The sequence below is a fragment of the Canis lupus genome, chromosome 16, assembly GCF_003254725.2.
Source record: "Canis lupus dingo isolate Sandy chromosome 16, ASM325472v2, whole genome shotgun sequence".
Classification (NCBI taxonomy): Eukaryota; Metazoa; Chordata; class Mammalia; order Carnivora; family Canidae; genus Canis; species Canis lupus.
The window spans coordinates 18749398-18761926 of NC_064258.1; the positions used below are offsets into that span (position 1 = coordinate 18749398).

A 12529-nucleotide genomic window follows, 5' to 3' on the forward strand; every position below is an offset into this window, starting at 1 on the left:
CCAAAATGAAAAGATTGTTAAACTGATAGACAAAGATCTTAAAAATATAATTATGCTTAATGAATTAACATGAGCATGTTTTTAGTGAATGAAAATCTCAGCAGGGAAATGAGAATCTCTGTAGAAAAATGGAAGTAGTAAAAAGAACAAAATGGCAAATCCTAAGCATAAGAACACAGATGCTGAAATGTAAAAAATGCACTGGATGGAGTCTGTAGTAAAATACTCGTGACAAAGAAAAGACATAGTGGCTTTCATGATAGATCAATAGAAATTATTCAGAGTGAACAGAGGAAAAAAAAGCTTGATGCATAGAGCATCAAAGACTCTTAAATAATATCTAGTTTCTCAATATATGTGCAGTTGGAGTAACAGGAGAGTAGATGGATAAATAGGAAAAAATATTTGACAAATTAATGACTAAAGATTTTATGAAGACATGGATTTGCAGATACAAGATGCTTAACAAACATCACAGAATAAATACAAAGAAGCCCAATCAAAAGTGCATTGTAGTTGGACTGTTGGAAACCAAAGACCACAAATCAATCTTGAAAACGGAAAAAAAAAATCCATAGGAAGAGGATGCAGGAAAATAACAATTCAATTAATAGCTGACTTCTCATTAGAAACCATGGTGACCAGAAGAAAATAGAACAAAATTTCAAAAGAAAAAAATGAAAACTATCAACCTAGGAATCTGTATTATGAGAAAATATCCTTCAGAGCACTTGGGTGGCCCTGTCACTTAAGCATCTGACTCTTGACTTCAGCTCAGGTATTGATCTCAGGGTCATGAGTTCAAGACCCATGTTGGGCTCCATGCTGGGCATGGAGCTGACTTAAAAAAATTTTTTTTTAAATTTTTTAAAAAAAGAGAAAATATCCTTCAAAAAAGAAAGCTAATCGAAGACATTTTCAGGTAAAACCAAGTTCAAGGAATCAGTTGCCTGCAGATCCAGAAACCAGAATCTTAAAGGAAGTTATCAAGAGGTAGAAAAGTGATACCTCATAAAAACTCAGATTCTTTATGATATATAAAAAGCATCAGAAATGTCAAATATTTGGCAGATGCAAAAGACATTGTTTTCTTTTTTGACTTTTTCTTTGTAATCTCTTTAGAAATGATGTACTGTTACAAACAATAATTATGACACCTGCTGGAATATGTAAAGTATCTTGATGGAATACACATAACAATGATAACAACACGGGACTGGGAATGGACTGAAACCTTGATAGATTTCTGCATTTCATGAGAAGTGGTACATTATGAACTCATTGTAGACTGAAAAGTTGAGTATATATTCTAATCCCTAGGACAAACACTAAAAGAAACCCAAAGAAATACAGCTAAAATAGGAAAATTCAAATTCTGAAAAATACCCAACAATAAAATGAAAGCCAGAAATAAGAAGTGGAGGAGATGAGTGGAAACAAACCACACACACACACACACACACACACTAGACTAGATGCAGCCATATAAATAATCTCATTAAATGTGCATATGGAACATTTACAAGGATAGACTGTATTATGGACCACAAAAACATATTAATGTGTTTTAAAAGACTGAAATCATGTACAGAGTATTCTTTGATCCAGTGAATTTAAATTAGAAAATCTATAAAAATAAGAGGGCCAGAATAACTTTATACACTTGCAAATTGAACAACATGTTTCTAAATAATCACTGGGCCAAGCAGACATTGTGAGAGAAATTAAAAATAATTTGAACTGAATAATAATGTAACTCAGGATATCAAAATTTGTGAGATGTAGCCAACGCCATCCATAGAGGGAAATTTTTAGCTTTGCTGGTTTTATTAGAAAGGACAGGAAATCAAGCCAACGGTGTATGCTTCCACCTTATGCTGGAAAAAGAAGAGAGAATTAAAACCAAAGTAAGTAGCAGAACAGAATGAAAAAAAGAATGGGATCCTATGAAATTAGAATAAAGAGTAGAAATGATATAATTTCATTTGAATTAATGCAGTCTGCACGGTGTTGTTCATTCAGCAGCTGATTCCTGTGTGAGATGCCCTGAGCATCACACTGGCTCCTTATTACCACCTTCACTCAGAAAGACAGTGTTTCTCCTCCCTGTTGTGGCTCCTGCCTCTCCACCAGCCATCCCGTCCTTCAGAAAATCTACTTTTTCATTCACGGTAGGCACACACACGCCTTGGTGCCTGCGGATGTACCTCTACAACCATGCTGATCTCAAGTGTAGGTGTTTTATTATAAATTTCCCGAGGGGATATTTGAAATCTCGGTTGGTTATACTGAGGAGGGGTGTATGGATTCGAGGATATGCGTGACCCAGACACGGCCAGCTCCTCCAGGTGTAGCAGGGAAGGGTGTGGACTTACCTGGACTTCTCGCAGGATGCAGGTGCAGGTGTGAGCATGAGTGCAGGTACGGCTTTCACCCAAGCTCCAGATATGGGAGATTGCTCCCCTCCCTGCCAAATATTGCCTCTGCCTTTTGATAGCCAGTTTCTTGATCTGCTCTGTTTTGTCCACCCAGTGGTGTGTTCTGCTCAAGAAAGCTCAAGAATGTCCAAAAGACCTTATGGGCGTGTGCACTAGTGCTTTATATGTCAGCGTGTAGAGGAGGAGAAAAGACTCAGAAAGAAGCCTTACGTGAGGTTACGTGGAGAGTAACTGAATATACTTTCCCAGGTTAAAAGGATCCTTTGATGCAACATGGAATCTATTTTTGTTAGAACTAGTTGGTTCCTTTGGTGAAGGTGTCCATCAGAGAAGCCTACCGAGTTCCTTAATGTTTCGTGTTTCTTTTTTTATTTCCTCTCTTGCAGATAAAGAATTCATCTATAGAGAGCAGAAAGGAAGTGTGATACTGCGGAATGTTGAAACAAATACTTCTACAGTGTTAATAGAAGGCAAAAAAATTGTAAGTACTCTCTCTAATGACCAGGATAATTTCAGTTTTCCCTCCTGCAAGTCAATAAAGCAGAAAATGACTTTAGGTTTCAACTTTTAGTAGAGCCAAGCAGAAGCAATCAACTTGTAATACTACAGCCTGAGCAACTAAAGATAATGTGGAATTGAAACCACGCTAATTTAATAAGATGAAAGCAGTTTCTTTCAGCGTGTGGGACATTTCTCAGCAGGTGTTGGAAACAAGCGTTGCATACCATATATAATCGGAAGAGAAAGTCCTAGGGCTTTAGACATTCACAGAACAATAGCAGTAATGCACAGAGAATACTTCAGGAGGACTTGCTCAATCTCATTTTTTAAAAAATTCACCTCCACACGCACAGGGAATATTAATTTAGACACTGACTTTGCTTGCTCTGATGACATTAAGGGATGTTTATGCTTTAAAATGAGTACTGAGTTGATATGAATGCCACTGCTCTGGAATCTGGGAAAAACCTTGGTGTCCCAGAGATTAAAGTAACATTAAGATTTGGAGTTGATGTTAACAGCTGAAGATATTTATTAAAAACATTCTCTGAAGTTATGTGCCAAGAATTAATTTGAGGAGAATTAACTTTTCTTCTTTTGCAGTATGTTTATGCTCATCGTTATAAAGAATAAACACCCAGCGTTATAACAGGAGTGCTTTGCTTTCTTGTCCAATACACACAGACTCTGAATCAGAACAATCATCACACGCCTCTTGTGTGAATCAGAGACATGGGAGTTCTGGTATCCTAGAACCCAGGCAGTAGAGGAAACCACAGAAAAGATTAGTCAGTCCCCTGGTTTTACAGATAAGAGTCCAGAGCTCAGAGCTGGTGAGTGAGCTTTCCAGGGTGCCACAACCAGTTGGGGACCTCATCCCTGTGGAAATGCCACTCTACCTCCTTCCCCTCCTCAAGAACATTTAACTTCCTAAATATTTTCATTTTATTTATTTTTGGTGTAAGCATACTTTTTCCTTTTAAAAAACCAACTTATCATGGTTTAGTATTGAATGGATCATCCATTTACCTAGACCGCTTGCTGGTATAAGGGCAGCCTAGCAAGGTTGCATCATGGTGTAGTTCCCAAAATGATAGCTTTATCGAATTCAATAGTATTCTGCAAAGTAAGACCCCCCCCCAAAAAAAAATGAATGTGCATGCACGTTTGTATTAAAAACTCATCTTTGGTAGAATTACTCCCCTAAGAAAATCTCATTCAACCCGCTTAAAAATACTGAAATTGCAGAAATGGTTTTGTAATATTAATCGAGTGGAGAAAATGATCAGACCATTGCTGAGGGTAAGTGCATTTTAATGTCAGCATGTTATCCCTACCTCTGTGAGGATGTCAGGTTAGTCAATGCCCGGCGCCCTGCATGCAGCTGCACTCAGCAACAAAATACAAGAATAGGAACTGTCTTCTCCTTCTCAAATCAATAGCTTGTGACAGATCATGTATTTCAACTGAGGTTGTTTTAGCCAAATAATAAGCTGACTTCAGAAAGCACCTTAGGTAAGAAAAAGGGAAGAGCTCCTCTGAAAATTGGTGGGCTGACTCCACACAGTGCAATCTTTTTCTCCTTAAGATGTCATTATTCACTCATCTTACAAACATTTATGGAGCACCAAATGCACGCAGCCCGACTGGTATTATTCTTGATGGTGCCTAGCTTATTTTTGTCTCCAAGCAGCATTTAAATGCACCTGTCAACAAACCTCACAAGAAGGAGGAAGAAGGAAGTTGGTCAGGAGCCCATCACCCAGGGAAGCATCATCCAGGATGTAGGAGTCCCGTATTTAGGTTCTGATGAGCCAGTCATTTAAAATTCTTGCACTTTGGGAACCTGAGTGGCTCAGTGGTTGAGCACCTGCCTTCGGCTTAGCTCATGATCCCAGGGTCCTGGGATCGAGTCCCGCATTGGGCTCCCTACAAGGAGCCTGCCTCTCCCTCTGCCTGTGTCTCTGCCTCTCTCTCTGTGTCTCTCATGAATAAATAAATAAAACCTTTTAAATAAATAAATAATAAAATAAAATAGTTGTGCTGCAGTTGCGCCATCTCCAAGTTAAAGCCAGGGTTACTTCCGGCAGCCTAGAACACAGGTCTAAGTGAGATACACCGTGGACCATCCTCCCCCTTTGTGTTGTTTTCTTGAGCAAGTATTGGAAAAGGAAGCAGGATGCTGTGAGGAGTGAGTGTGCAGGATTGAGGGCAGCATCGAGCGGGCGTGGAGCTGTGGCTCTTGGGCGTTCTGTCCTCTTGCCTTTCCAATGGCTAACCAGGTGGTCTCTTCTTATTTGAAACCCAGAAGGTTGGAGATTGTTTACGTGATAAAACCAACTGGTTTTTGAGGTTGGTCTGTAAAAGTTCTGGAACTGGTGGAGAAATGGAAACGGAGCTGGTAGTCAGCAGGATTTGGAAATATTCCATGCAACCTTGACCTCTAACCTTGCTCCTTTCCTTCCCAGTCACACACCCTCACACACAAGGTCACATTGTCCAGGCCCGTTCTCCTGCACCTTCCCCTCAGGCCTCGGCTCGTGTGACTGGCCATTTTCCGGGATGGGTCCGTGGAAGGGAAGGCAAACTGACCCGTGGAAGGTTTTATGTCCGGCCAGCAGAAAGCCTTTTAAAAGAATTGGTGATTATAGATCGGCATTCAGCGCTTGGCTGTAACCACGGGGTCTGCCCCAGTCCCACCCCCCATTGTTGGTGGGAACTGCACTTTGTTCAGTAGCAACAGGACATCAGGCCAGTTGTATAAGCCCTGGGCACCTCCGTGGAGCAGTATAACGTCACATGCTGGAACGTGGACATGAGTCACACGTGGTTCCAGAGGGTAAGGCTGGACCGGAGAGCCTGGGTGGCTCAGGCGCAGGGCTCCAACAAGATGAGTGCATCACCGAGTCAGCAGTACCAGGGGTAGACTCTGCACCCCCTGATTTTTTAAATTCCTTCTCTGTAGGCATTCAGGCTAGGGCTGCTCCCCAGACAGGGTCCTCAAAGCTTCCCGCTGGTAATAGGAATGATAGCAAGGGGCACTCTCTCAGGTTTTCAAAACTTAAGAAATCAAACCTAAACCAACTTTCACTTGAATCATATATTTTATATCCCAGGAATTCCAGGACGTTATATTTTGCTCTTATTTTAAAAATAATTTAAATGCCTAATGATGTATTTTATTTTTATGCTCCTATAAGACTCTTCTGTTAACAAATCAACAAATTATAAAAAGGTCTCTGTTTTGTTATGTATTCCTTTTTTTTCCCCTGAGAAATAAAATACTATAAATGTCTCTTGGCTCAAACTGAGTCTTTGGATATTTGGACAATGGCTGCCTGGTTCCTGAGAAACCTTATGAATCTTTTCTCTACTGAGGAGAACACTGACTTCTTTTTTTCCTTCCTTCTCTTCCTCTGTTGTCTATCTGTCCATCTATTCACCTGTCTGTCCATTTACTTATCTATCCATCTGTCCATTAGTCCATCTGCTTATCCATATACCCATCTATCCATCCATCTATCTGTCCATGTATCCACCATCCATGCATCCATCCATCCATTCATCCATCCACCCATCTCTCTCTCTATCTCAATCTCTTTCTTTACAGTAAAGTGCACTTAAAATGGACTTAATACACCTTGCTTGCTTCAATGGATTTCTTGGGGGTCTATAATTCTTATGGAGACTTAGCACCATCTCTCCAGTTCTTCTAGAACATAATAGCAAAAATTTTTCAGAAGGTGCTTAGCTTCTTCTTGAGAATTGGATATTTAAAACTGGAACAATCATTGGAGAGTATGTCACTCAAATTCTCCTTTTCTCTGATGAAGAAACTAAGATGGTCCACACACAGAACTCTGCTCTGACCTCTACCTGTTGTGCTGTAGATCTCACACACCAGCTCAGAGTAATTCTCTATATTGACCTATGACCTTCACACTTACCCACAGTTCATCCTTCTTAATTTTTTTTTGTTTGTTTAGGGGTGAGCGGCAGAGGGAGAGGGTGAGAGGGAGAATCTTTAAGCAGATTCATCACTGAGTGCAGAGCCCAACATGGGGCTTGATCTCATGACCCTGAGATCATGACCTGAGCCAAAATCAAGAGTCAGATACTCAACCAACTGAGCCACCCCACCCAGCCACCCCACCTCAGTCCTTGCTATTGATAATACCAGTGGTTAGGTTGATACAGTCATTTTGTATCACTTACATTCTTCTGGGTGTTTGGAAAGCAACTTGGCAATCCATTCAAGATTAGTAAAAATATTTATGCATTTCTGCTTATTCCAGGGAATTTTTCATAAGTAAAGAATCTAAAAAGTGAAAATATTTGAAGCTAGAGAAATAATTAAATACAAGTAGATGAAATATGTAGACATGAAGAGGATAGTTATGAAGATGATAAAAATATGTATGACATTACCTTAAACACAGAAAAATGCAATATTATACTTACACTTCAATTAGCGACTGTCAGCATCATCTCTGTGTGTTGAAAAGGCTAGAAAGTGCCCACTGCGCTGTGCAAATAACTCATCTTGTTGGATGAAGAAAACTTTGTATATTATTTTTCTTGGTGATGATTTCCATAAATGCTGTTTCAACATACTTTATTCGATAATTTTAATCAGATTTTTAAAAATTCAGCATCATGTTTCAAAGAGATTAGACATCCTCCAACAATGAATACATAAGAACTGTGGACAGTTCCCGGAAGTACTTGGAAGGGAAAACATGAGAATAAAGAAAGCATCCTGTTGCTCTGCTTCTGTCAGGTTTTCTTACTTTTTATGTCTTTACTTGTTTAATTACTAATCTACTCATTTTAATTACTTATTTAAATTACTAAATTAACATTTAAATAAAAAGTCTTTTTGTTTCTTTAATTTATGCTCCCCTTTGAATTTATATAATCATTAGACTGTGGAATTTGAATTTTTATCTGTCTCTAAAAATTAATGAATTCTGACTCCTCACAGAGAGGGACATAATTACAAGTATTATTAGACCCATTGCAGAATCAAGAGGAATAATGGGTTCCTTGTGCTGCAGAGCAACTCCAGCCATTTGTTTGAGATCAGAACTGGAGACCACTTTTTTCCTTTTTTCCCTCATCCAGTGTGCTTGGCTTTCACAATTATTAGTTTTCATTCTGTTTCATTTAATTTCCATCAAGGGCTTCATGTGCCTGTGGTCTCACGATTGGAGGAGGAAGAAGCCCACCTGCCTGGGCTTCTCCTGTCTACCCTCTGCAGAGCCCTGCTCGGGCTCAGGCTGTCATAGGTGGGCTCCTGTAGGTGTACTCCCACACAGGTGGGCTCCTGCAGGTGGGTTCCCACAGAGGGGCTCCTGCAGGTGCACATGTGCCCCAGGTGGGAGGGAGCCTTAGCCACTGCCTTGTGGACCCATCCCCTCCTTCACTTGCCATCATCCTCCTGCTCTGGATGACACGGGCCCCCCCAGAAGACCAGCAGCTGGACAGGAGCAGGCCAGCATAGCCAGCGTGCATTTCCAACCCAAGGCTCAGTGCAGTTCGCACCTAAATACAAACCAGGAAGGGGAAATAGCCTTGTTTTTGTCTACAGTTGAAAAGACAAAACCTGGCACCCCGAAAGCCCACTGAATTGTTTTGTTTGCCCCACGGAGTGGTTTCTTACAAACTAGAAATCCGGGTTTCTGGCTTCTCTTGATAAATAGGACTATCTGGCAGCAGCGGGCTTCATTTTCCCACAGACAGCAAAATTTGGCTGGTGGAACAGGGTAGCAGCTGTCCATCCCCCACAGTGGCTACACTCGGTGACTATGAGCCAGATTGGCCTCTGGGTTGCGAAGCCTCTTAGTCCGGGAACAAAGCGATGGCACAGAGTCGCCGTCTTTTGCGTGAACATTGTGAAAAGCTGTGGCGCACACTTTGTCTCTTCTGTCTTTTATCCATGTCCGTGGGGTTCTGCTCATCCTCTGCCCTCTACACCTTTTCTCTCTTTCCCCCCTTGTGTCACAGATGCTCTTTCTATTCGTTCCTCTTTTCTTTCTTTTCCCTCTTCCTCTTCTTTTTTTCTATTTCTCTCATTAAAAGAACAGGAAACAAACTATGTTTTATTTATTTTGATTGCCATTTTTATTTCCTAGGCTATTCTGTTTTTAATTTTTAAAGTAGGTGAAGAGAATATTTTATACCTCTGTCTTTCAAAGAACTGAAAAGAAAGAAAGTAGCAGCATAATTTTCTGGCCCTGTACCTGCTAAGCTATGCAGGTTGAGGGCAGTCTGATGTAGCTTCTGAAACATCTGTACTGTGGCATTTACATTAAACAGGGGTGTCCTCTGAGCAAGGCCCTGGGCTAGAAGAGGTGGGTGGGTGGAGACAAGGATTAATGAAATACTTTCACTCTTGGGGACCTTTCCACCCAGATCTAAAAGAAGCAAGCATTTGCATGACATCTGTTCTGCAGTTGAGCCTGAGCATGCAGGGAGCAGCAGGTGAGAAGGAAAGCAGAGCCTTGATGTCAGCAGCAGATAGGGGGCTCCGAGAGGGAGAGGGACGTTCAGCAGCCCCTGAAAGGCGAATATGAGTTGCAGACATGTGGGAAGTAGCATCCTTGCTCGGCAGTGAACAGGCTGAGCAGTGAAAGCCTCATGCACAGTCAGGGTGTCAGGTCAGCCATCCCGGGTGCAGGTGGCCTGGGAGCAGCTGAAAGGCCGAGGTGTGGGGGCCCAGGAGAAAACAGGGAGCAGGCCATCCAGCCCCTTACTCAGTGGTTCAGTCTTTACTCTGAAGGAAACAGGAAGGTATGGGATTTTTGAGGACAGGCCTGTGTGCACTAAGAAAACAGCTAGATCGACATAAAGGGGATTCGGAGGAGAGAAAGACTGCAGGCAAGGAGCCCTGGGGACTGCCGCCAGCCCTAATGAAGCGGAACAAGGTCCAGGTGAAGGCAGTGACTAGGAGCACAGGAGGGATGACTGGAAGTCCCATCACGGAAACATAATTGCCAAGTCCAGGCTACATTTTGTGTGCGGGCCCATGAGGTTGCAGCAATAGCTGTGCTGTCTGGGGCGTGGGCACGGATCGCACTTACCACCACCCCAGTCAGGGGGCATGGAATGCTTGCTTCTTTTAGATCTGGGTGGCTTCTTTTAGATCCTGAGCTACTTCCAGGAAGAGGATGCTGCAAGGTGCACACAGGGTGCATTAAATAATAAGAGATATCTGAGTGCCTACGATGTAAACACTACCCACATCTTATTTAATTTAAATCCTGTGAGCTGCAGTTACTTTATTCTTCCTCCTTTACAGATGAACAAAAAAACGGGTTTATATGTAACTTTTTCTGAGTCACAGAACCGGTAGCTGAGACTCCAGGACTGAACTCTGCTTTGTGTAATTCCAACCTACCTCATTTCTAGGTCGTGTAGGGGGTCTGGCTCTGGCCCTCCTTCCTGCAGGTGTGCAGATGGGCCTGCCAACAGCCTGGGAGCCAGAAGGGTGCTGCAGCCTCGGGTCTGCGGTTCCTACCCAGGGATGCGAGCACACCGCTGCGTGGCCTGTAGGCCACTGCACAGCGCCCCCAAATCAAGCTAATACATGAAAAATCCTGAGTCAGGCGAGCCTAACGCAGGACCTGCTGGTGCCCCCAAGTAGAATGACCAGTGCTCAAGGTGAGAGACTTCTCAGTGGCAGGTCAGCTCTGCTCTGTTGTAGCTGCATTTTCAGGCTTCCTCTGGCTCTCACCACCAGAGTGGGAACTCTACCTGCCTCCTCCCATCTGACCCCAAAGTCAATGATGTTTAGGTACATTCCAGGCCGGGATGTGGACTGTGGCTGCCTTCCCTGCCAGGACTGGTAGGCCCACAGGCACCCCCCTTCCCTGTGGGCTGGGGAGGGTGCTTTCCAACCCCCACCTAGCTGAGCTCCTGGCGGTGGCATGCAGTGTCCTCGTGACTCATTTAATCTTCTCAAAGTCTGGCTTTGGTTTTATCATTACTAATCTTGTTTATTTTGTTCTTGTTTTCCTTTATGAAGAGATTTTCACAAAACAGCCTGTGGATATATTTATGCTTCCCGCACTCTTCATTTCCTTTCCATTACGTGGTAATTTGGAGCATTCTATCATTCTGTATCTCTTTCTTTCACTAATGGCCACCTTTCCTTCCCTGCATTTATAATCATGTAAATATTTTTCTCTTACATGAAAACAAGACACCAGCTCTTTAGATAAGTGTTTCACGGGCAACATGCCTACCATCTAACATGTACAGGGTTGTCGTGTACATAGACTGATATTTTTCAAAGTTGGGATAATATTATTTTTTTTTAATATTTTATTTATTTGCTCATGAGACAGAGAGAGAGAGAGGCAGAAACACAGGCAGAGGGATAAGCAGACCCCATGCAGGGAGGCCGACACGGGACCCGACCCCAGGACCCCAGGACCACACCCCAGGCCGAAGGCAGGCCAAACCACTGAGCTACCCAGGAATCCCCCTGGGATAATGTTATTAAAAATTGTGTCCATGATTATGACTCAATAGCCCCAAATTATGCAAAATGTAAATCACACACTAGCCTCACCGGCGAGTGTAGGCACGAACATTGTATTTGCAGTATTGGCGGATAGAGCTCACTCGTGTATCAGAATTGTAATATGCCCTGTATCATGTACTCTGACAACAGCATTTAAATATCAAGAAATGAATCAATGAAACCCATTACAACTACAAAATAACAGAAAAATCCTTATGATTATATCGCAAGATGCTGGTAAAGCTTATCAGCAACTTCTAATAAAATTTCTGGGTAAGGTGAGAGTGAAAAACAGCTTAAATATGATAAAAACCATTTACCATAAGCCAACAAACAGCGAGACCCATTCTCAATGGCAAACAGTAAAACCATTTCAATTATAGTCAGGCCAGAGTACTTGCCATCACTATTCATATTTAATGTGTTCTTGGAGATGGCAGGAAATGCAGTACACAAGCAAAGGAAGAGATGGGAAGAGGAGCTAGAAAATGGGAAAAAAATGTCTCTCTTTTCCTGGTAACATGATTCTATCCCTAGGAAATCTAAAAGATATTAGTTTAAATAAACTGCAATTAATAAGAAAAAAATTCCCATATGGCTGTATACAAGAAATATGTAAATAAATCGGTAGCACTCTTTTCATGAACCTAAATACCTAAAAGTGTGACTAGTCCCTTCACAATATGAACAAAACTAGGGAGTCCTATAATAAATCTAAGGACAGCATAAGACTGCAAGGAAACTATAAAATCTTATTGAAGAGTTGAAAAAATTTAAAGATATAAGGTAATATTAGATAAGAAGACAATATTAAATATAATATTTATCTTAAAATTGATATCAGACTTTAACACAATCCTAATTAGGATGATGGAAGAAATTTAATGTTAAACATTTGATAAAATATCTTAATTGCCATTTACAAGAGTAAACACCTGAATGTAGCCATGAGAACTTTTAAATGTATGGTAATCTGTACTCCTTTGCCTGATACAAAAACACGTAATAAAGAATTGCGGTCAGCTCAGTAATAGTAACGGCTAACCCTTTTGAGTACTTGTGA

The 12529-nt window shown here is 41.6% G+C and overlaps 1 protein-coding gene across 4 annotated transcripts in view; it reads left to right on the forward strand.

The window, feature by feature from the left end:
• DPP6 (dipeptidyl peptidase like 6) overlaps positions 1-12529 on the forward strand; it is an 829290-nt gene that overhangs the window by 549395 nt on the left and 267366 nt on the right. For all 4 annotated transcript variants that reach the window (XM_025451902.3, XM_025451878.3, XM_025451870.3 and 1 more), the window contains exon 4: positions 2825-2919. In XM_025451902.3, the coding sequence (XP_025307687.1) occupies positions 2825-2919 (95 nt within the window). The remainder of the gene's footprint in view (positions 1-2824; positions 2920-12529) is intronic.